At 42.7% G+C, this 25033-nt stretch overlaps 2 protein-coding genes and 1 pseudogene across 9 annotated transcripts; 1 reads left to right on the top strand and 2 right to left on the bottom strand.

Moving 5' to 3' along the window:
- Positions 1–2670: 2670 nt before the first annotated feature.
- Positions 2671–7029, top strand: nudt2 (nudix (nucleoside diphosphate linked moiety X)-type motif 2). Of its 6 annotated transcripts, none has more exons than XM_052473869.1 (3): positions 2671–2730; positions 5604–5733; positions 6256–7029. In XM_052473869.1, exons 1-3 carry the CDS (start codon positions 2722–2724, stop codon positions 6576–6578), a joined length of 462 nt encoding a protein of 153 aa, XP_052329829.1. In that variant the 5' UTR covers positions 2671–2721; the 3' UTR covers positions 6579–7029. The 6 variants fall into 6 exon arrangements, with proteins under 6 accessions (XP_052329829.1, XP_035653397.1, XP_035653396.1 ...); XM_035797504.2 differs by lacking the exon at positions 2671–2730 and adding an exon at positions 3312–3480; XM_035797503.2 differs by lacking the exon at positions 2671–2730 and adding an exon at positions 3312–3480 and having other exon boundaries at positions 5601–5733.
- Positions 7030–10789: 3760 nt separating this feature from the next.
- LOC118400543 (ubiquitin-conjugating enzyme E2 R2-like) lies at positions 10790–24167 on the bottom strand. Of its 3 annotated transcripts, none has more exons than XM_035797502.2 (6): positions 24147–24167; positions 22651–22840; positions 21184–21270; positions 20986–21083; positions 19928–20062; positions 10790–14047 (listed from the first exon to the last, which is right to left on the bottom strand). In XM_035797502.2, exons 2-6 carry the CDS (start codon positions 22825–22827, stop codon positions 13756–13758), a joined length of 789 nt encoding a protein of 262 aa, XP_035653395.1. In that variant the 5' UTR covers positions 22828–22840; positions 24147–24167; the 3' UTR covers positions 10790–13755. The 3 variants fall into 3 exon arrangements, with proteins under 3 accessions (XP_035653395.1, XP_035653393.1, XP_035653394.1); XM_035797500.2 differs by lacking the exon at positions 24147–24167 and adding an exon at positions 23806–24137; XM_035797501.2 differs by lacking the exon at positions 24147–24167 and adding an exon at positions 23500–23799.
- LOC118400654 (uncharacterized) lies at positions 13159–13312 on the bottom strand (annotated as a pseudogene).
- Positions 24168–25033: the final 866 nt, after the last annotated feature.

Below are 25033 nucleotides of genomic sequence, written 5' to 3'. Positions count from 1 at the left end.
TTCTTGCAGTATATATATTCTGCAGGATTCCTGTAGGACTTTTTGTAAGGGCTAGAGGAAAACTTGGTTCAGTCCTTACAAAAATACTGTGCGATATCAAATCAAATCAAATTGATTTATATAGCCCTTCGTACATCAGCTGATATCTCAAAGTGCTGTACAGAAACCCAGCCTAAAACCCCAAACAGCAAGCAATGCAGGTGTAGAAGCACGGTGGCTAGGAAAAACTCCATAGAAAGGCCAAAACCTAGGAAGAAACCTAGAGAGGAACCAGGCTATGTGGGGTGGCCAGTCCTCTTCTGGCTGTGCTGGGTGGAGATTATAACAGAACATTGTCAAGATGTTCAAATGTTCATAAATTACCAGCATGGTCCAATAATAATAAGGCAGAACAGTTGAAACTGGAGCAGCAGCACGGCCAGGTGGACTGGGGACAGCAAGGAGTCATCATGTCAGGTAGTCCTGAGGCATGGTCCTAGGGCTCAGGTCCTCCGAGAGAGAGAAAGAAAGAGAGAAAGAGAGAATTAGAGAGCACACTTAAATTCACACAACACCGGATTGACAGGAGAAGCACTCCAGATATAACAAACTGACCCTAGCCCCCGACACACAAACTACTACAGCATAAATACTGGAGGCTGAGACAGGAGGGGTCAGGAGACACTGTGACCCCATCCGAGAACACCCCGGACAGGGCCAAACAGGAAGGATATAACCCCACCCACTTTGCCAAAGCACAGCCCCCACACCACTAGAGGGACATCTTCAACCACCAACTTACCATCCTGAGACGAGACAAGGCTGAGCCCACAAAGAACTCCGCCACGGCACAACCCAGGGGGGCCAACCCAGACAGGATGACCACATCAGTGAATGAGCCCACTCAGGTGACACACCCCTCCAAGGACAGTATGAGAGAGCCCCAGTAAGCCAGTGACTCAGCCCCTGTAATAGGGTTAGAGGCAGAGAATCCCAGTGGAAAGAGGGGAACCGGCCAGGCAGAGACAGCAAGGGCGGTTCGTTGCTCCAGAGCCTTTCCGTTCACCTTCCCACTCCTGGGCCAGACTACACTCAATCATATGACCCACTGAAGAGATGAGTCTTCAGTAAAGACTTAAAGGTTGAGACCGAGTTTGCGTCTCTGACATGGGTAGGCAGACCATTTGTTAGTGGAATTTCCAAATTCCTATATGTTTTATAGCCAAAATCAATTTCGCACTCTCTCTAGTTCATTAATGAGGTGTAAGTTCATTAATTATGCATGAAGTAGATCGAGACCCGTCTTAAAAGCCAGGTAAGAGCGTTTAATTCCAGAGAGTACTAACCACATACACATATTTCCACAGGTTATAAACTGAAAAATGACATCATCAGTTTCCCACACTCTCTCCGATTCCCACAATAGCCCAGTGTTTTCAGGTCCGGAGATGTCTTCTACTCCTCTCATAAACCAGACATTCCAATCTGTCTAAAAGATATCTTCTCCTCCACAAATGGTACATCAAGGACCATTCTTATCTGTCAGAAAAGATACATCATCCCTCTCCCTTAAACTTCCCGCAAGGTACAGACAATTAATTTGTTTTCCTTACATTTTCAGTAACAGCTTAACCAAGAGCCCATACATTTCATATCATAACATAATAGTATCAGAATAAATGGTTCTAATTGAAATGTATACATTATTAATCATTTCAACTATAATTTCCTCCAACACCATTCCATAAAAATGGAGCTCTATAGGAGAAAGCCCTGCCTCCAGCTGTTTGCTTAGAAATTCTAGGGACAATTAGGAGGCCTGCGTCTTGCGTCTTAATTCCTAATCCTGCAGTATATATATTCTACGGGATTCCTGTAGGACTTTTTGTAAGGGTTAGAGGAAAACTGGGTTCAGTCTGCTTTCCAACAGACACTGGGAACCAAATTCAACTTTCAGCAGGACAATTACCTAAAACACAAGTCCAAATATGCACTGGAGTTGCTTAGCAAGACTACATTGAATGTTCCTGAGTGGCCTAGTTACAGTTTTGACTTAAATCAGCTTTACGATGTATGGCCAGGCTTGAAAATGGCTGTCTAGCAATGATCAACAATGAACTTGACAGAGATGGAATCATTTTGTTAAAAACAATGGACAAATATTGTACAATCTAGGTTACCCAGAAAGACTCACAGCTGTAATCGCTGCCAAAGGTGATTCTATTTTACATAAATAAAAATGTAATATATATATTTATTCCACTTTGACTAGAGTATTTTGTGATTGTTGACAACAAAAAATGCTATTAAATCCAAGTTAAGGGGTGTGAATACTTTCTGAAGTATTCAGGCCCATAATCATTTGACCCAGAGAAGATGCATTTTATTTTTAAAACAAGATTTTTTTATTTAAAAACGACCCCTCCTCCTCTCCCCCTTACTCTCTACTCCCTTTTCTCTTTAATAAAGTAAAAACACATTTCCATTTTTTAATTTTATTATGTCATATAGTGTTTTCTTTTTACCTTGGTAGCAGCTTGTTCTCCTCTCTTACTGAAGTTGTAATGAACTCATTTTAGATGCACCCAGTGGCCTGGTCTAATAAGGAGGTACCCTGTCGTTATCTTGTCCCACCGGCCCATTTCCGTTGGTCATATCTACCCATCTCACTCTCCCAAGTGGGCACGTTGTTTAAAAAAAAAATCTCTAACAAAAGGTGGATATTCGCACAGAGAGACTAGAATGTTTGATGTAAGACCATTTTTTTAATACATCGAATGTTATCAGTATTATTTAGTCAATTGATTAATTGTTATCAGTCATTGCATGAATTCCGTGATAGCCTGCTAAATATTTCATAATACAAATAACATCTTAGCTATCACAATGTTATCTTTGAGATATGCGCTGTCATTTTTGTTTTTGTTAATTAAGTTTTTTTATTTTTTTTTTTATCCAACGAAATGATAACATGCCCTTTTTCCTCGAAAATACTGTAATGAAACAGGCAGGGAGCAGGTCTCGAACCCTCGACCTTCTAGCCCGAGGTCCGGCGCGCTATCGACTGTGCCGCAAAAGCATGCTCGAGCGGCAGCGTCGATTTCCGCGCTTATAAACCCAGGGTCGTTACAATACGTAATGTCACGATTCCAAAGCTATGCGATATTACAGCGAACAAGTTAATCATCTCACATCTCTGAAAATATTTGTAATGTTGTGCTTCTTGTTCACAAAATTAATGCTAATGTTTGGTTTTTGAGCTAGCGCCCAATAGACTACCATTCACGCCTTGAAGGAATGCTCCCCTTGTCCCCAAATCGCCCAAAATGCAACGCGCGGCCCATTGTGTATGCTGCCCATGCGTCGTCAATGTGCGTTAATAGTAATCAATGCAGTTTCCTATTTCCTCAAAAGTATCTTTGGACATTCAGCCTACTTTCACGCTATCCTCGAGTTGGGACATCCCTGCCCCCTTTGAAGTTACCATTTAATTTGGTTAAGGTAAGAGGTGTAGAGGTAGGAGCGTCCCAGGAATAGCACGAACTATTCAGTCAATGGGAACGCGAAATTACAATAAGGAAAGCTACGTTCAAGAGTGTCTGAAATCAAGAAATGTTCATCAACACCCGGGCTTCTTACAAGTATTTCTGATGTAACTTGAGTAATCTCACAGTAAGTTAGTGTAGTGAATGATATAACTTATTTCGGAAACATGGTTGACTAATGTGAGACCAAGCTAGCGAGCAATAGGCTAAATTCAATTTTCCCAGCGACAAGAGAACATGTCATGCTAACGCTAGTTTTACCGCATTCAGTGTTAACAGTTTACGGTTATGGCGAGACGATGTGGAATTATTGTCTTGCGTTGTCTATGTTTATTTGGGGACATTTCTAAAATCCTGTAAATTTAGTTATATAGCTTGCTGCATTTTAGAGAGGCTACTGTATGTACAGTAACCACGAACTCATAGACTAGTTTCAGTAGCCTATGATTCAACAACAGTCTTTCAAATCAATGTGCGCTCTACTAGGCCTAGTACAGCCTGCCTTAATTGTTAAATAACAAAATCATTGGAGTGTCATGAAGTAAGTCATCATGGAGTTAATGTTTGAGTGATCATAAATGCATTTGAATGTACAGTGCATTCGGAAAGTATTCAGACCCCTTCACTTTTTCCTCATTTAGTTACGTTACAGCCATATTCTAAAATGCATGTAATGATTGTTTTTCCTCATCAATCTACACACAATACCCAATAATAACAGGTTTTTAGAAATTTTAGCAAATGTATTAAAAATAACAAATAAATACTTTATTTACATAAGTATTCAGACCCTTTGCTATGAGACTCTAAATTGAGCTCAGGTGCATCCTGTTTCCAATGATCATCCTTGATATTTCTACAATTTGATTGTAGTCCACCTGTGGCAAGGCACACACCTGTCTATATAAGGTCCCACCGTTGACAGTGCATGTCAGAGCGAAAACCAAGCCATGAGGTAGAAGGAATTGTCCGTAGAGCACTGAGACAGGATTGTGTCCAGGCACTGATCTGGGGTAGGGTACCAAAAAAATGTCTGCAGTGGCCTCCACCAAGACTCTTCCGAGAGCTGGCCACCCGGCCAAACTGAGCAATCAGGGGAGAAGGGCTTTGGTCAGGGAGGTGACCAAGAACCCGATGGTCACTCTGACAGAGCTCCAGAGTCTCTGTGGAGATGGGAGAACCTTCCAGAAGGACAACCATCTCTGCAGCACTTCACCAATCAGGCCTTTATGGTAGTGTGGCCAGACAGAAGCCACTCCTCAGTAAAAAGCACATGACTTCCCACTTGGAGTTTGCCAACAGGCACCGAAAGGACTCAGACCATGAGAAACAAGATTCTCTGGTCTGACAAAACCAATATTGAACTCTTTGGCCTGAATGCCAAGCACCACATCTGGAGAAAACCAGGCACTGCTTGTCACCTGGGCAATACAATCCCTACGGTGAAGCATGGTGGTGGTGGTCTCCCAGGGACTGGGAGACTAGTCGGGATCGAGGGAAGGATGAACGGAGCAAAGTACAGCGAGGTCCTTGATGAAAACCTGTTCTATGAGTGTTCAGGACCTCAGACTGGGGTGAAGGTTCTCCTTCCAACAGGACAACGACCCTAAGCACACAGCCAAGACAATGTAGGAGCGGCTTCGGGCCAAGTCTCGGAATGACCTTGAGTGGCCAAGCCAGAGCCCGGACTTGAACTTGATCGAACATCTCTGGAGAGACCTGAAAATAGCTGTGCAGCGACGCTCCCCATCCAACCTGACAGCTTGCGAGGATCTGCAGAGAAAAATGGGAGGACCTCCCCAACTACAGGTGTGCCAAGCTTGTAGCGTCATACCGACGAAGACTTGAGGCTGTAATCGCTGCCAAAGGTGCTTCAACAAAGTACTGAGTAAAAGGTCAGAAAATTAAAAAATGTTTTTAATACATTTGCAAACATTTCTAAAAACCTGTTTTTTCTTTGTCATTAGGGGTATTGTGTGTAGATTAATGAGGGGGGGGGAAACAATTTAATCCATTTTAGAATAAGGCTTTAAAAATGTGGGAAAAGTGAAGGTCTTCACTATTTCTGTGCTTCAGCAGGTGATGGCCTTGCGTGCGTGTGGATTCATTGTGTTTCGTCGGCTGGCACAGTCTTCACCTCCCCCTGACAACATTGAGTACCTCCTCCTACAGACTTCATATGGCAAGCACCACTGGACCCCACCCAAAGGTATGGTGCATATCAGTGGCATATTAGTGTTCATACCCTTTCGGCCTGTTATAAATAACAGGCATAATATCACTCTTATGGGGGTCATAAGGGTCTATTGACAGCAGGCTACATATTTTAGTAGCTAACACTTTACTTGAGGTGTAGCCTACTGTCAATCGTCCCCTTGTGGGTTTTATAACTATGACATTACATTACGCCTGTTAAAACCGACCTGGAGTATGAAAATCAACATGCCATTCATGGCATCTGACCCATGTCATGTTTTGTGACACATGTTCTCTAATTTGCAGAATAAGGTGTAGAATACATGCTCTATTCTAGCTTGCACTATCTTTGGTCCCATATCAAATCTAGAAACACACAAATGCCTTTTGTTATGTCATTTGGGCACACTGTAGCAAAACATTTTGCAACAGAAAACAAAAAGGTTCTGATTGATCAAGGCCAGGAAGTGCCTCCCTGTTTGTCCGTTTTCTTTTGTTTGGTGCATAATGAACATAACCCTGTGCTGGTCTCTAGGCCACGTGGACCCTGGGGAGGATGATCTCACCACCGCTCTGAGGGAGACGCAGGAAGAAGCAGGGCTGCGTGAGGAGCATCTGCAGGTGGTTGATGGCTTTCTCCAGGAGCTGCGCTACGAGGTGAGAGGGCGGCCCAAGACGGTTCTGTACTGGCTCGCGGAGCTGAGGGACCCCAAGATGGCAGTCACGTTGTCGAAGGAGCACCAGGACTACCGCTGGGCCAAGCTGGAGGAGGCCTGCTCCCTGGCCCAGCATAAAGACCTACAGGACAGCCTGAGGGCAGCACAGCAACACCTAGACACAGAGCAAGGGAAACATTAAGACACTACTACACACAATGTTGTGCTAGGAATTGTGAAGAGCAAGCTGCAAAAGCAAGTCTCTAGCTTTAAAAAACGTGTTTGTAACCTCGTCCCCAGGCTATTGGGCACAGATGCGTGAGACTAGTGTCTGTGGGACTGCACAGCCTTGATAATTAATGGAACAGAAAGTGTGAATCTAAAGTGAGTTAGAATTCCTAATTCTATGGTGGTAATTTGGTCCAAGCAAGTCATTGAACCCCCGTGTCACATACTTATACCCCCAAGGAATTGCCACCAAACTAAGGGTCAGAAAAGGATAACCTCTGTACTTTATTGACTACCCCTGTGCTTGGGAATCAGTGGCCAAATCATTCAATAGACACAATAAGTGTTTTATGTGTTAACATTGTGTGATGACCAATAACCTTTTTGTCTTGCACTTTAAACAAGATTAAAAACCATCCCTTAAATATGGACCTCTCAATATGCAACTTCAGAATTGACTAACCAATCTTTCACCTTTACTCCTGAGATATATGGAAAATATACAGTAATATGATTTATGATCACAATGAGTGGGCAAATCTATACACAACTATGTGATAGTTAATTGGACAAGGCAACTACTGCTGAGAATTGCACACTCACCTATAATGTACTGCAATCCTGCAACACATCACCACCAGGGGGAGACAAAAACAAGTTGAATTTAACAGGAGGTGCACCAATTCATTCTCCGGTCAGCCAGGGCACAATTCAACCAGTGGCTCATTTCATGCTTGAGAAACCAGATGGGAGGTACTTTTGACAATAAAGAATTTAGATCAATATTTCAGGTCAAATGAGCAGCCCAACATCCAATGGGAACTCATTGAGTCCTCAGACCTACCAGTTCCAATGGCATCCTAAACAAGTTCCAGTGAATGCAAAAGGATATGGTTAAATTCACCTGAAGTAAATTCTGTTAAACTGTGTGTCCTTTTAAAGTTGCAGTAAACTCATTGTGGCATTTGATCTTTTCCTACACCAGAACCTTCACTCTTCTTTCCATAATCGCATAGCCTAGCAGCTCATTAAACTTTCATTAGGAATTGCATTAAAATGGTGAGAAGGAAACAGAGAGAGAGAGAGAGCTTGAGACCAGGACTGGCTATGTGTCCAACTAATGTTGCCTAACAATGATTGAACCAGGAATGAAAATACTTAATTTCCCCCTTTTCCAAGTCCAAAGATTGAAACCTGAACACATTTTTAAATAAGAGGGTTTTTTCAGTGCAAGGCAAACAAAGAAACATCTGATCCTCAGGTGAGAGAGAATATGATTTTGGGTAATGAAAGGAGAAAGGATGTCCAAGTGAACAAAAAATACCTACTGTAGAAAAAATGTCTTGTCCACTGACTTTGCTGATTGAGCTTTAAATTAAGATTTTAGTTACAGAAAAATGCTTTGACGGATTACCATGTGAGGGTTAAATTTAGACTCAGGAATCTGTTTTTTGCCAACCCATCCTACTTCAGGGTTCATGCAGCGTCAGGTCAGGATACCCTTCAACCCTCTGAAGAACTAAGTAATATCCTGACTGCATAATCGTAGAAAAGGGCTACATACTCTGAACTATGCAGATGTAAGAGTGCATTTTGTGCTGCCTGAACAGAGATCGAACGAGTAACCTATACAACACCACATGTAAATCAAAGCCAACCATTTTAGGCAACAGAGCAAGAGATAATCCGGTCACTTTCGATCTCATGGTGAAGGTCACTGATTCACTCCAGCCAACATGCTACTGGTGAGTTCAAATCCACTTTCACATCCACTACACAGACTGTTTTGTTCTAACCAATATTATTCTTATAAAGTTCATGTTTAACTCAGGTTGGCAGAAATCCACATGCATGGAACTGCAATGAGGTAGGAGTGAAGACAGCCTGTCTCATAGATTAGACATAACAAAGTAAATGTAAATCCGGGAAACTCAAATTACTATGATATGTTTGGTATGGTTACATAATACAGATGGTTGGGGCAAAAACTTAAGGAGCTACTTTGTGACTACTTAGCACGTTAACTAATCCTTCCCCTAAACCTACCCTTAGCCTAGATAACATTAGCCATCTAGCCAGAATTCGTAACATATTGTACGTTTTGCAAATTTGTAACATAAAAAGGAATGTGTGATGGAGATCCACAAATTAATACACACCATTCAAAGCATAACATATACTCAATGGAGTGTCTCTGCTTTACGTACAGAAAATACAATTCTTTGAGACCAGGTTGGTGAAGAATATTTATCGCATGGGGCTTTCCCTTATTCACCTGATGCAAATTAATCAAAACTTCCTCCAGCCTTGCGATCTCAAGGATCCTGTTGAAAACCTATTTAAAGCAGCCAGTCAAGACTCGGCTCTAGTCTACTCCACAAACTGGTATCAGCATCTGAACTTTTATCTCAGTGGAATAGTCTTCATGCAGGTGATGATGAGGGTGTTTATGCCAACGCATCGCTCTTCTCTTCTCTCCTGTGATCTCATGTGGTGGAGAGGTTCAGTGACGTTTCAGAGTGCCAAGGATTCTTCATGGAGGAAACTTCAAAAATCTCAAGTATTTTGGTTGATGGGAACATCCAGGACCAGAACCACTTCATGCCAATTTGTACAAGAACTACAGGTATGCAACCCTCTACGACACAAAAAAACATCCCTGTGTTCTCAGCCTACACCTTCACTGGTGCTACAAAAGGCAGACCAAATGTAACATGGATGATAGAACCTCAGCTTGAAGGGGGAAACGAGACAATGAGTCTGGAGTCAAAATGTGTAAATTACACACATCAGGCTGTGAACAAGGACTATAGGAACTCACTGAACACAACAGGGGTGAACAGAGGTCCTGTTCCTCAGGTAGAGAGTCCAACAGTGGGAGCTGGTGTCGAATGGAGTGAAAAGTCAAAGGCTTTTGGATAACTGCAATGATAACACAATAACATTTACATTACATTTAAGTCATTTAGCAGACGCTCTTATCCAGAGCGACTTACAAATTGGTGCATTCACCTTATGACATCCAGTGGAACAGCCACTTTACAATAGTGCATCTAAATCTTTAGGGGGGTGAGAAGGATTACTTATCCTATCCTAGGTATTCCTTAAAGAGGTGGGGTTTCAGGTGTCTCCGGAAGGTGGTGATTGACTCCGCTGTCCTGGTGTCGTGAGGGAGTTTGTTCCACCATTGGGGGGCCAGAGCAGCGAACAGTTTTGACTGGGCTGAGCGGGAACTGTACTTCCTCAGTGGTAGGGAGGCGAGCAGGCCAGAGGTGGATGAACGCAGTGCCCTTGTTTGGGTGTAGGGCCTGATCAGAGCCTGGAGGTACTGAGGTGCCGTTCCCCTCACAGCTCCGTAGGCAAGCACCATGGTCTTGTAGCGGATGCGAGCTTCAACTGGAAGCCAGTGGAGAGAGCGGAGGATCGGGGTGACGTGAGAGAACTTGGGAAGGTTGAACACCAGACGGGCTGCGGCGTTCTGGATGAGTTGTAGGGGTTTAATGGCACAGGCAGGGAGCCCAGCCAACAGCGAGTTGCAGTAATCCAGACGGGAGATGACAAGTGCCTGGATTAGGACCTGCGCCGCTTCCTGTGTGAGGCAGGGTCGTACTCTGCGGATGTTGTAGAGCATGAACCTACAGGAACGGGCCACCGCCTTGATGTTAGTTGAGAACGACAGGGTGTTGTTGTCCAGGATCACGCCAAGGTTCTTAGCGCTCTGGGAGGGGGACACAATGGAGTTGTCAACCGTGATGGCGAGATCATGGAACGGGCAGTCCTTCCCCGGGAGGAAGAGCAGCTCCGTCTTGTGCTTGAGTTAAGTTGATCAACCTCATTCAGAAAATATTTCAATATGGGGGGGGGGTCTAAATGTATATTCCGATACACCAACATCAGTGAAATGTTTCTTGGGATTGAGAAACGTGGGCATTTGGATACTTCCAACCTGTTCATCTCAGATCAATGTTTACCATGTAGTGGAACCCCTGCATTCACCTATACAATTGTGTTAGACCAGATATTATAGTTTAAGGAAGAAATATGCACTTAAACGTCCTGCTTTTCAAAATGATTTGTTCTTCCATTTCTTAAAGTATGTCAAAGTACAGCAGCTGCTTTCTAAGAAACAGAAATGAGTTCAATACAAACTGGTACCATTGACAACACTCCAGACAATTCTGTCAATTCAACATTTTTAGAATATAAATTTAATAGGTGACATTTGCATCCTCACAACACAATAGGAAGATATAATTAAATGAAAAACTACAAAACAAAGGAGGACTGCATCATCCATATCACTGGCTGTGGAAACAGTGAAGTAGTTTGTCCAAACGTGACCGTTTTCAGCCACAGAGGGAAAAGCTCCTCAAACACTAGTACACACACTTCGCAATAGTGAGATTTTGACAGCCTAGCATGTGGTCCTTCTAAACGAGTGTCATTTTGATCTAGGATTCAGAACCAGGTAAACGCTGTTCCAACTGCCTGCTCCACGTCAACACAGAAGGCAAAAGTCAGTGAGAATAAGAACGCTGGGTCTCAATACTCAATGGCTTCCTTCCTAGTGGAAATGTATCCATTCCTTTCACCTATCAGTGATCATGAAGAAAAAGGCGGCGAAGAGAGGAAGCCATTTAAAGAGTATTGAGACATGGTTCGTCCCGATCGTTGACATCATATCCCTGAAAGTCCAGTGGCTGAGGAGAAGAACAATCTATTTGTGATCCATCAGTCAACTATTTTTTTGACATGAAGCCAGCCCCAGTGAGGGCATAAGTTCAACAGAGCAAGGGAGGAGAAAAGTTTATTTTGATTCTGTTAGTCTTCCTCAGACTGATTTGTCAAGTCTCTCCCTTATAGTTGTTAAAAACAGGACATATTTCACACATATCCATAACTGACTGATGGTTGTGGCGTTACTGGAAGTGGTCATGAAACATTTCCTTGGCATAGAATCCAGGCCAGCACCTCCTTGTGAATGCGAGGTGTAACAGGTTCTGTGTTCCATTGAATGGGGTCATGGTAAAACACACGCACGGAAACGTGAAAACTGCAGGCCTAATGAGCACAGATGATAGGTTGACTTGTCTGTGATGTCACCTCACTTACACAACCCAAGTATTTGCAGCAGAATTCCAAGAAGCATCATTTTTTCCCACCCAAAAAATGCAATTGTGCTCCATGTGTAACTCTGAATCACCAATGCAGCATGTGCTCAGTCACGAATTAGCAAAATCTACTTTCCTGGCCGATACATGTTGTTGATGACTAAATGTGCTCTTTCAGCTATATATGTGCTAAATAACATAAACAATGGCTAATGCCTTTTGGCATGTGTAAATAGTTGATTAAAATACAGAATACCACTTATTCAATTTCACTTTCCATTTTGACCACTTGACTGGCTCGCATAGAATTCCAGGAGTTTGCGCCAATTCCAAGAAAGCATATCAAGAACACGACAAAGAACCTGGTCTGGTTTAGTTTTGTGAAGCATGGCCAACGGAACAGGGCAACACAGAAATAACAAAGAGAAGGAAACCCTGAATGGAGGTGAAAAATGTAGGAGACATGGGGATCGATAGTGCTGTTGGAGATTTGAAGTTCCCTCTGTAAACACACAACCACAAAAAAGAAAAAAAAGAATTTAAACAATACCAAGCTCAAGCTGAGGAGCAGTTTGAGTGAGCCCTCTCCAGGGATGTAGTAGTAAAGACATAAGGTGGGTAAACGCTGAATGAGTGCCAACAACACTTTTCACAACATATAGAGGTGCGTAGCTGGCGTTAAGGTGCGTTTATTCTCCACTACATCCCTGGTTCTTTCCCAGTGAGAGTCTATGGAGGCCCTGCGGCAGGGAAAGGATGGATGGAAAGAGTGAAGGAGGATGTAACTCTCCTGTGGTTCTGTGCCCGAGACGGCATATCCTCTCAGTATCTTATAAAGGCTCAGTCATAACATTTTGCTACAGAAAACAAAAATGAGCATTTCTTACTGGACAATTGAAGATGGTAGTCCATCCCTGTTTCCGTCCATTTTGGTACCTAATGAAGACCCCCCAGTTCTACAGGGATCAGAGTTCAGAGGTGAAACAGGAAGTGTGGTGTGAAGGTGGAGTCAGTCAGGGCAGAGTTTGTGTTGTGTCTGTAGGTTAAAGTTGATCGCCTTAAGAGTGAACAAACACACAAACGGACAGAACGACTGAGGCTGGCTGGCTGACAAAGCAGTGAGGGTGATGAGACAGAAAGAGGGAAACATTGACAGAACAAGACAGCATGCCACACAAAACAGAGATTCAGCCATCCAGACAGTAAGACAGACTGAGAGAAAGCGCCAGACAGCCAGACGCACAACACAAAATGAAAGATTAACATGGTATGAAGGGGCCAAGAGTGGACCCCAAAAAATTAAGATTTAAGCCCAGAACATTCTTCTAGCAAATACATCTAGTGACATGACAAAAAGCACAGTTGTTGGACATAAACAAAAGCAACCGCACCCAATGCTGTAAAGCAATACAAACACCACATTTCATTTAGCTGCATCTTTCTTGTGTGTGCTCCGTTACCAGAGAAACTGCAATACCGGGTGGTTCCGTAGAGCAGACAGATTAAGCCCATTTTCCCGTTCTAAAATTTTGTTCAGATTTTAAATTGACAATAACAGATACTACACTTGATCTTAGCCTAAAGGCAGAGATTATCTGCACATTTTGCAACAAACTAGCTCCCCTGGGGTTTGGATGTTTGTTTGTTTATGTTCAACAACTATCAGACCAGGGAGGCAGGCTTTGACTATATGACCATTGAGTAAGGAAACCAAATGCATGCGTTAAAGTCACATTTCAAAAGGAGAAATTAAAACATTTCTGACTCCATCTGTGCTAAAAATATAATTTTAACTACACAAATTATATTTCGCTGAGATATTCAATATTTGTCATTTTGTACGCGCCTTTAATTGGAATCCACTCAAATTGAGGTGTCCTATTTGTCCAGTTATTACTTGACTATCAATGTACCAGACAAAGTACATGTGTTATTCTTAGGGGATGTTCTAAGCTTAACAGGATCAGAAGGGAGGCTAGGATTGGACGTAGCAGGGTGTAAGGCGTCAATTTAGGGCGTCCATCATCATCATCATCATCATCAAGAGTCCTCGTTCCCAGAATCCTCCTGGTCGTCGTCATAGCAGCGGGTAGAGACGCCTCCTCCTTCACTTGTCCCACCTGCCTCTCCTCCTGACTCCATGTCATTATCTTCCTCCTCTTCATCCTCTTCTTCCTCCTCCTCCATGTCATCGTCGTAGAGGTCGTCATAGAGTAGGTCTGAGCTGCTGTCCTGGGAGGGAACTCGGGTCTGGACGCAGTACTCTGCCAGCGTGGTGGGTACCTTGACACCATCGCGCTCCGCCTCCGCCACTGTGGACACCACCTGCTTCCTGTGGGAGGGGAAGAGAAGTCATAAAGGTCTTACTCACTGTGTGTGTGTGTGTGTGGTAGGGCTGTCCCCGGCAAAAAAAAATATTGGTCAACCGAGAGTCATCCTGTTCTTTCGACCAATCGTTTGGTCAAAATATTTAAACTTATTGACAGACACCCTGTGTTTGAATAAAACCAACTACATACGCACTGAGCTTGTCTGATGCTTTAAGCACATTGTTTGATTAAATAATTAAGACACAAATGGCTCAAGAAAGAGTCCAATGGTCACATTGTGTTAAAAAAATGTTTTACAGTGAGAGCCTGTGTGACTGACACAAGTTGTCGCGCTCTCCTCCCTAATGCAGCAAAAGGGCACCACAGCACAGCAAGTGTGCATTGCGCAGTCCGTGCTGAAACTGCAACACTCATTACAGCCATTTAGTTGATTATTTTAACTGAAAAAAAGTCATTACCGAAAACCCTAATTTGTTTATAAACAACATTCCCTAAACGCTTGCTCTCTTTACATGCAACATGTAAGCATTGCATGCATGTGACCAATAGGCTATAGGGTCAGGCCCTATCATGATCACATTAATAAATTGTTTATAAAAAAAACTCAGAACAGTAACAGGTGAAAATGTAAAGGATGTGAAAAAGAACACCGAAACAGGCAAATGTTTACTGGTTGCTCAGGAGGGAAAATCAGATCGGTGGAAAATATTCAGTATTGTTGTAATTGTCATTTACAAATATGTTTAAAAAAAATAAAAATAAAAAAAATAAAAAAATCTGCCGATTAAACGGTATCGGTGTTGAGAAATCATAATCTGTCGACCGATTATGATTTGTCAACACCGATAACCAATTATTGGTGGACAAAAAAGCCGATTACATATTTAAACCAAATTGAACATGTTCAACAATACTGAATGAACACTTATTTTAACTTAATATAATACAGCAATAAAAATCCATTTAGCCTCAAATAAATAATGAAACATCTTCAATTTGGTTTAAATAATGCAAAAACTAAGTGTTGGAGAAGAAAGTAAAAGTGCAATATGTGCAATGTAAAAAAGCTAACGCTCAGAACATGGGAACATATGAAACTTCAATATTCCAAGGTAAGAGGTATTCCAAGGTAAGAGGTTTTAGGTTGTAGTTAATATAGTATTTATAGGACTATTTCTCTCTATACCATTTGTATTTCATATACCTTTGTCTATTGGATGTTCTTATTAGGCACTTTAGTATTGCCAGTGTAACAGTATAGCTTCCGTACCTCTCCTCACTCCTACCTGGGCTCGAACCAGGAACACATCGACAACAGACACCCTCGAAGCAGGGTTACCCATGCAGAGCAAGGGGAACAACTCCAAGAGCGAGTGACGTTTGAAACGATATTAACGCGCACCCCGCTAACTAGCTAGCCATTTCACATTGGTTACACCAACCTAATCTCGGGAGTTGATAGGCTTGAAGTCATAAACAGTTCAATGCTTGAAGCACAGCAAAGAGCTGCTGGCAAAACGCACAAAAGTGCTCTTTGAATGAATGCTTACGAGCCTGCTGGTGCCTACCATCGCTCAGTCAGATTGCTCTATCAAATCATTGACTTAATTATAACATAATAACAAACAGAAATATGAGCCTTTGGTCATTAACATGGTCGAATCCGGAAACTATCATTTCGAAAACAAAATGTTTATTATTTCAGTGAAATACAGAACCGTTTCGTATTTTATCTAACGGGTGGCATCCCTAAGTCTAAATATTGCTGTTACATTGCACAACCTTCAGTGTTGTCATAATTACGTAAATGTTTGTCATATTAGTTCGCAACGAGCCAGGCGGCCCAAACTGTTGCATATACCCTGACTCTGCGTGCAATGAACGCAAGAGAAGTGACAATTTCACCTGGTTAATATTGCCTGCTAACCTGGATTTCTTTTAGCTAAATATGCAGGTTTAAAGATATATACTTGTGTATTGATTTTAAGAAAGGCATTGGTGTTTATGGTTAGGTACAGTCGTGCAAATATTGTGCTTTTTTCGCAAATGCACTTTTGTTAAATCCTCCCGTTTGGCGAAGTTGGCCGTCTTTGTTAGGAAATAGTCTTCACAGTTCGCAACGAGCCAGGCCGCCCAAACCGCTGCATATACCCTGACTCTGTTGCAAGAGTAGTGACACAATTTACCTAGTTAAAATAAATTCATGTTAGCAGGCAATATTAACTAAATATGCAGGTTTAAAAATATATACTTGTGTATTGATTTTAAGAAAGGCATTGATGTTTATGGTTAGGTACACGTTGGAGCAATGACAGTCCTTTTTCGCAAATGCGCACCGCATCAATTATATGCAACGCAGGACACGCTAGATAAACTAGTAATATCATCAACCATGTGTAGTTAACTACTCATTATGATTGATTGTTTTTTATAAGATAAGTTTAATGCTAGCAAGCAACTTCCCTTGGCTTCTTACTGGATTCGCTTAACAGGCAGGCTCCTCGTGGAGTGCAATGAGAGGCAGGTGGTTAGAGCGTTGGACTAGTTAATTAACTGTAAGGTTGCAAGATTGAATCCTCGAGCTGATAAGGTAAAAATCTGTCGTTCTGCCCCTGAACAAGGCAGTTAAACCCACCGTTCCTAGGCTGTCATTGAAAATAAGAATGTGTTCTTAACTGACTTGCCTAGTTAAATAAAGGTGTAAAAAAAATGTTTTAAACAATCTGCCAAATTAAATCTTTTTTAAAAATCTGCCAAATCAGTGTCCAAAAATACCGATATGCGATTGTAATGAAAACTTGAAATCGTCCCTAATTAAATCGGCCATTCCGATTCCTCGGTCAACCTCATGCATGTATGTATGCATGTTTGTATATATTGCTCAAAAAAATAAAGGGAACACTAAAATAACACATCCAAGATCTGAATGAATGAAATATTCCTATTAAATACTTTTCTGTACATAGTTGAATATGCTGACAACAAAATCAAGTATTATCAATGGAAATCAAATTTATCAACCAATGGAGGTCTGGATTTGGAGTCACACTCAAAATTAAAGTGGAAAACCACACTACAGGCTGATCCAACTTTGATGTAATGTCCTTAAAACAAGTCAAAATGAGGCTCAGTAGTGTGTGTGGCCTCCACGTGCCTGTATGACCTCCCTACAACACCTGGGCATGCTCCTGATGAGGTGGCAGTTGGTCTCCTGAGGGATCTCCTCCCAGACCTGGACTAAAGCACCCGCCAACTCCTGGACAGTCTGTGGTGCAACGTGGCATTGGTGGATGGAGCGAGACATGATGTCCCAGATGTGCTCAATTGGATTCAGGCGGGCCAGTCCATAGCATCAATGCCTTCCTCTTGCAAGAACTGCTGACACACTCCAGCCACATGAGGTCTAGCATTGTCTTGCATTAGGAGGAACCCAGGGCCTACCGCACCAGCATATGGTCTCACAAGGGGTCTGAAGATCTCATCTCGGTACCTAATGGCAGTCAGGCTACCTCCGGCGAGCACATGGAGGGCTGTGCGGGCCCCCCAAAGAAATGCCACCCCACACCATGACTGACCCACCACCAAACCATTCATGCTGGAGGATGTTGCAGGCAGCAGAACGTTCTCCATGGTGTCTCCAGACTCTCACGTCTGTCATATGTGCTCAGTGTGAACCCGCTTTCATCTGTAAAGAGCACAGGGTGCCAGTGGCGAATTTGCCAATCTTGGTGTTCTCTGGCAAATGCCAAACGTCCTGCACGGTGTTGGGCTGTAAGCACAACCCCCACCTGTGGACGTCGGGCCTTCATACCACCCTCATGGAGTCTGTTTCTGACCGTTTGAGCAGACACATGCACATTGGTGGCCTGCTGGAGGTCATTTTGCAGGGCTCTGGCAGTGCTCCTCCTGCTCCTCCTTGCACAAAGGCGGAGGTAGCGGTCCTGCTGCTGGGTTGTTGCCCTCCTACGGCCTCCTCCACGTCTCCTGATGTACTGGCCTGTCTCCTGGTAGCGCCTCCATGCTCTGGACACTACGCTGACAGACACAGCAAACCTTCTTGCCACAGCTCGCATTGATGTACCATCCTGGATGAGCTGCACTACCTGAACCACTTGTGTGGGTTGTAGACTCCGTCTCATGCTACCACTAGAGTGAAAGCACCGCCAGCATTCAAAAGTGACCAAAACATCAGCCAGGAAGCATAGGAACTGAGAAGTGGTCTGTGGTCACCACCTGCAGAACCACTCCTTTATTGGGCGTGTCTTGCTAATTGCCTATAATTTCCACCTGTTGTCTATTCCATTTTCACAACAGCATGTGAAATGTATTGTCAATCAGTGTTGCTTCCCAAGTGGACAGTTTAATTTCACAGAAGTGTGATTGACTTGGAGTTACATTGTGTTGTTTAAGTGTTCCCTTTATTTCTTTGAGCAGTGTATATAGCCTTTATTACAGCATACTAATTATTCAAAGCTCCCCTTATTTGATTTCAAAACTAAAATGATTGATTGCATTTCAAAACATGAATGTCTTGTATGCTGTGTGATGACATGAACAAATTAATAATCGATTCGCCGATAAATTTTGAATTATAGGCCTAAGTAAATTACAGTATTAAGACTAAACAGGATGCGTTCTTAGGCCTAAGGCTCGATGGTGGTTATACAAGGCTGCTATACTAAGCCTACTAATGATAATGACATTAGTTATTATAATGATGATCATAATAATTGTAATAATAACAATAAGGAGATCAAGAAAAAGGAGAGTATAGCAGCGAGACCTGGGTGCATATTATGTGTGACAAATAGGTGCTGTTAAATTACAATATTATTGTTCTGCCTGTTTGGAACAGTATAAACAGTAAATAAATAAGTAATACCCGTCTGTTCTAACAAAAACAAATTGTAAAGCCTTTATTACAGCATAGCAAGGATTAAAAACAGCAGAATCTGTGAAATTGCTTTATGTGATATTTTGCATGAGGCTTGGTGCTCACGGAATAAGTAGGCTACTAAACGAGGCGGCAGGTAGCCTAGTGGTTCGAGCGTTGGACTAGTAACCGAAAGGTTGCAAGCTCGAATCCCCGAGCTGACAAGGTGAAAATCTGTGGTTCTGCCCCTGAACAAGGCAGTTAACCCACTGTGCCCATCATTGTAATTAAGAATTTGTTCTTAAATGAACTTAACTGACTTGCCTAGTTAAATAAAGGTTTTTAAAAATGTATGAAATAAATAACACTCAAACAGGCAACAGAAGCAGGATCTGTCTTACTTATCTAGACATACATATGGATGATTTATAAAGCCAGGCTATTGATTATAGACCTAATTAAGTTGGGGTTTCTTCTTCTCTCCTCAATTATCTTAGACAATTAGGATGAGGAAAAGGCTGTCTTGTCCCTGCTGCGGCAGCTGCCTCCGCTGCATTGTTCTCAATCACAATATGATGGTTAACTTTGTTATGATGCATGTAGCAACATAGGGAAAGGCTCCAATTCTACAGGGAACTGAAGATTATGTTTCAGAACAGCAGACAGCGACCGTATCCAACGCGAGAGAAAGGGCATTTGTTATAAAATCATATTTGATTTATTAGTGTTTCACCAACATTTTTACATAATATAGCCATATACAATTTCCATATCACGTCTTAGAGTGATGGACTGTGCCATCCCCACAGCCTCCACAATGGGTTAATCCACTGAGACAGGCGTCTTGTGCACCATGAAAGAAAATGAAATATTGGTTGACCAACAGCCTATCGACCAAACAATCCACCAGTAGACTAAATGAGGTCAGCCCTAGTGTGTGGGTAAGCCAACTTGTTTGTTGTGAAAAAGGTACTCAATGGTTGGGTTTGTGTGCATATGTTCTTCCTACCTGATAATCTCTGCGTACTCCTTGTCCTTGCCCTTGCTGTCTCTCCACTTGCGGAACATAACTGAGGCATCCACGTTGGCCGGGGAGAAGGTGTTGGGCTCATTCAGCAGAGAGATCACACTCAGCAAGATGGTCCTGTACACACACACACGTCACTAATATGACTTTATGTCCTCTAAAACATACCCATTACCTGAACATTACCTTAAAGTACACAATTTACCTTAGCTTACCTTCTAAGTAATGTGGCCTTCATTTTCCTTGAGTAGGTGAGTTATCTGACCTGACTTCCTCTGTGAGAGCAGTGTTACCTCACCATCCCGCAGTGTTACCTGACCATCCCCCAGTGTTGCTCCATTTGATGCAACTTCCTCTGGGTGGTTGGTTTTAACACACACTCAGAACTTTCAACCTGCCCCGGGGGTTGAGGAATTGTCCCACGAAGGGTAATGTGGTCTTTGACACTTTTACTGCTGTTAGGGACTGTGTCTATTCCTAAGCTCTGCATTTTAAACATTTGACACATATTTGAGCAGTTATGATGACACACCATATTGCATTTGTCTCCCCCAAGTAGCCAGTAAGTTGTGAAGTCAATGGCTCTTTCTGCCGATGTAATCCAGTGTCACTTGTATCTACTTATATTGTAAATGTTGATTGTCTTTTTGTGGAAAACTGCTAAAAATTGGTAAAAGTCAAATCAAATATTATTTGTCACATGCGCCGAATACAACTGGTGTAGAATTTAGCGTGAAATGCTTGCTTACGAGTCCTTCACAATGATGCAGAGTTTAAAAATAAAATAGTAACACAAAAACACAAGAATGGAGCTATACACAGGGAGCACCAATGAAGTGACCAACCTACATCAAATACATCTAATAAATAATTTCAAATAGATAAACACACTTTGGTTTTATAGCTTGACCCGCATGCAAGGTGGGGGGGACTTTTTACTTTTAAGACTATTCCATTGGTTCAGTTGTTCCATTGAGCTAAATTAAGCAAACCTCAAGTATTTATACATGTTGAACCAGGTTTGGAGCTAGGTGAGGTACCTGACATTCTGAGTGGGGTTCCACCTCTCTGAGGGGAGCTCCCCGCTCTGGGGGTCGTCGACGGGAGGGTGAAGGATGGAGATACACACGTCGCCGTTCTGTTGGAACACGACCTGTCAACTTCTGGATGGAGAAAACTCTTCAAATATGTTTGAATTCATATACATTGGGAATACATTAACTGGGCTTAACTCTTACCTCATAGATGTTGGGATGCCACATCTTTGTTAAAAAACGGAAGGTCGGAGGAGAGTAGGGGTAGTCAATGGGGAACTTGATGTGAGACTGATAGAGACACAGAAATTGCCATCAGCTTCAAACATTTAATTGACAGCCAAATAACCCTTAACCCTAATTACAGTTAGATACAATTCAGCATGAGAATGATCCTGGTTTGTAGGTCATTTTAGTGTGTATTGGATGCCATGTGTGTGTGTCTGCATGTGTACATGTACAGGAGTATGTGCATGCACGTGTGACTAAATGTACTTCTCTATCGCTACCTCCCACGATATGAATTGTGCCAATTCAGCAAAATCCAATCACACACAGTGCTTGTTATATGTGCACCATTCCAGGCCTGTGCCATCTAGACACACTACCATAGCCATTCAATTTGACACAAATATACTGTCTCTCTCCACTGTGTGTAATCCACTATATAAATGAATCCACTATCAAAATTAAACCAAAGAGAAGTGTGAGAACATTCTGTCCAGCAGCCCCAGCCCTTTGGGGAGCACTGCTCTGCTTCCAGATAGCATTAGCACCATTTCAAAACATGCCCTGTGTAGACATGTTGAGGTCAGTGTGAACTTCACCTTTGACACTTCACTACACTCCCCTTTTGGATCAGTTCCCTCTACAGCACCTATATTTTAAACCTATAACAGGTGCAAACAGTAGCTTACATGTTATAGGCATACCTCTGCCTCAACCACTAGCTGAAAACCTAGTCTACAAATCCAGAAAAAGTTGGAATGTGATAATGACATTTAATGATTCTCATTCTAACTGGATTTATGGTGGAGAAAGCATCATATAAAAGCATATTTTTGTTATCTGTAAGACAGTTTATCTGGTCCGATAGCCAGACGAAAACATATGTGGTAGCCAAAAAAACATTTACACAACCAGTATACAACCTGACCATGAGATCACTCACAAAATATGTTATAATGATCATTGCATCTCTGTCAATGCAATCAGTTTTGCCTTCTTGGAAGAGTTTGCATGCCCTGGGCTGGATGTGAACTCACACACCAAACTGATATGCTAATGTGGAGGACTAGCCACACTGAATAAGTTATACAGGGAAAAAGGAGAAGAGCCTCATCATGCCCTTCTCTCTCTACCTCTATGCTGAGATGCCATTTATATCCGTCCACAGCTAAAAATAGGAGTCTGGAGCATAACGATCACACTGCAAGGGGGAAAGAGGCCGGGTGAGTAGGGGGGGTGAGGATGAGCCCAGGGAGGAAGGGGGTGAGAAGCTGGATAGGAAAGGAGAGAGTGGGAGAATGAAAGACTGAAATAGTGACAGGGAGTGAGAAAGGAGGGAGAAACACCTGAACACGTCATACACGCACAAACATGCTACACAACTATGCGTTGTGCATCGAATGAATGACCCCTCCCCTCCCCATCCCTCCACAGTTGCCTCACCTTAAAGTAGCCTCCCTCATACAGTGTGTTAGGGGGGCCAAAGATGGCCACCTCCCAGTTGTAAAGGTCTGACTCCTCCACCAGGCCGATGCGGAAGCCCTCCACCGGCTGATCCTGCAGGGACTTGAGTTCCATCATCAGGGCCTTCTGGGAGCTGGGCGTCGAATGGTGGGCCATGGCTATCCCACTTCTGACACATAAAGAGAGGGAGAGTGGTAAATTAGGGGAAAGGAGAGAGGCGAAAGGGGTGTTCAGGTAACTTTAAGTGTACAACACTCAAATTTCAGAATTTCCTCCTTGTGGGTTGGCTAATTGAATTACGTTTTAATAATGCCACAACCAAATCAAACAATGCCAAGTTCACGTGTTAGTCAGAACTAGGAAACTCGTAAATGTCAGACTTGCTAAGTGGTTCTAGTTATACACGTGCTGCGTTCAACCAGTTAGCAAGTCAGAAATGTTCCTAGTTCAGGCAAGCAAATCAACGCGGCACAATAACTGGGCCTTGTTGGCTACAATAAATACATAGGCCTGTAACAATATTATACATGCATATACGGGAGGGGGTTAAGCTGGAAACTTCCGGGACCTAATGAGCAATATAAACAAACAATAGTTTAAGTTCGAAAAGATTTATGAGTTATGGCTATTAAGGAAAAGTTGCATGCCGTTTGAGTACAGAGGGGGCAATGACGAGACTAGCAAACGGCAACATCATATGTAATCATTAGTTACTAACTCAAAGCAGGACAAGCTCGGTCTGTATTCGTGTAGCAAAGCCTGGCGTTGACTGCAACGATTAGGCCTTTGACAACTCATACGGATTCAAGTTAATGACACACGAATTACCTCTATCCACTCAGCGTTTGTACTATATTGTACCGTTTCAATGGGATAAAGCAATACGTTTCTTTTGTTGCTAACTGCTGAAGCAAGCACAGTCAAATCAATGGTACATATCAAGTTGTTGACAGTGTTCGTTCTATCAAGCTAGGCGACAGGAACACAGTGAAATAATGTTGTCCTCGCGTGGTATTTTTCTTCTTTGTGCCACTCTTTGAACTTGGCGTGTGGGTAAACACCAACGTTAGAACACTATTTTAGCCATTATTGGGTCAAAAACTCTAGCGACGATTTGATCTCGCTGACATTTACCCAGTCTCGCCTGGTTAACGTTAGCCCCGGTTTGGACAGGCAGGCGCTCAGCTGACTCCCTGCTTGTTTGTTTATCTGCTCTTTTCTGGCAGCTCGAACTTCTCCACACGTCAGCTCAACCCCCACCAAGTAACTTGAAAAAATAAACGGCCTTCTCTCTCCACAACATTTCCTCCACCGCCACGTCAAGAGGTCTGTAATTTATCGAGCTAACTTTTCGTGGAAAAGGCAGTCCGTCGAAGCTTTGCACTTAGGAACTACACTGAATTTGATCGATTTCTATTTTCATCCTATCGATGCTTCCGGCTTTCATTGCGCGTGTCTGTCTCTCCACTACGTACTTGCGTAGATAGACTCACGTCCGACATGCGCGGTCCTCTCAGATGTGCAATTTTTTTATTGTCTGATAGGTTTTGTAATGCAATGACAGTTTACATAATTTAACGTAGTTTAGGCCTATACTTGTTGTATGTATAATTTACAGATAGAGTTGAGACTATGGACTGTCAATAGTGACATCAAAATATGGTGAATTGGAACCCATGCACAGATTCTAATCGAGGGCATGGTTACCCACACTTGGTCCTGGGGCCTCTACTGGGTGTACGTTTTGTTTTTTGCCTTAGCACTACACAGCTGATTCAAATAACCAACTCATCATCAAGCTTTGATTATTTAAATCAGCTGTGTAGTGCCTGGGCCAACACCCAAACTTGCACCCAGGGGGCTCCAGGACCAAGTTTGGGAAACCCTGATCTAGGGTATATAACCCTCAATGATAATTGGTCTGTGTAAGCCTACTCATTGTCAAACTAATACCATTAAAGCAAAAACAAGTTAGTCACTCTAGAACATGTTAGAATGCTTACGCTAGTCTTGTCACCAATGAGAGGTGCGTGTGTGATTATTTTTGGTGTGCCGGAGAGAGCATTATCGAATCCAAGAGATGGTGCATGCTCGACCCTTCAGAAAGTATTCATACCCCGTGACTCATTACACATTTTATTGTTACAGCCTGAATTCAAAATTGATTAAATAGTTTTTTCCCCTCACCCATCTACACACAATAACCCATAATAACATGATTGTGGACTTCAGGAAACAGCAGAGGGAACACCCCCCTATCCACATTGATGGAACGGTAGTGGAGGGGGTAGCAAGTTTTAAGTTCCTCGGCATACACATCACAGACAAACTGAATTGGTCCACTCACACAGACAGCATCGTG

The sequence above is a fragment of the Oncorhynchus keta genome, chromosome 21 (assembly GCF_023373465.1).
Source record: "Oncorhynchus keta strain PuntledgeMale-10-30-2019 chromosome 21, Oket_V2, whole genome shotgun sequence".
NCBI lineage: Eukaryota > Metazoa > Chordata > Actinopteri > Salmoniformes > Salmonidae > Oncorhynchus > Oncorhynchus keta.
Note: the sequence above shows the minus strand (reverse complement) of the source record. Positions and strands in the feature narration are given on the sequence as shown.

Excerpts from the sequence above, each read along its gene's own strand:
- nudt2 (XM_035797503.2), top strand. The coding sequence starts at position 3,349 with ATGTGCGTTAATAGTAATCAATGCAGTTTCCTATTTCCTCAAAAGTAT. Across the intron at positions 3,481-5,600 it reads TACCATTTAATTTGGTTAAG|CAGGTGATGGCCTTGCGTGC; the intron begins GTAAGAGGTGTA and ends TCTGTGCTTCAG. Across the intron at positions 5,734-6,255 it reads CCACTGGACCCCACCCAAAG|GCCACGTGGACCCTGGGGAG; the intron begins GTATGGTGCATA and ends GCTGGTCTCTAG.
- LOC118400543 (XM_035797502.2), bottom strand. The coding sequence starts at position 22,827 with ATGGCCCACCATTCGACGCCCAGCTCCCAGAAGGCCCTGATGATGGAA. Across the intron at positions 21,084-21,183 it reads GGCATCCCAACATCTATGAG|AACGGCGACGTGTGTATCTC; the intron begins GTAAGAGTTAAG and ends GTGTTCCAACAG. Across the intron at positions 14,048-19,927 it reads GAGTACGCAGAGATTATCAG|GAAGCAGGTGGTGTCCACAG; the intron begins GTAGGAAGAACA and ends CCCCTCCCACAG.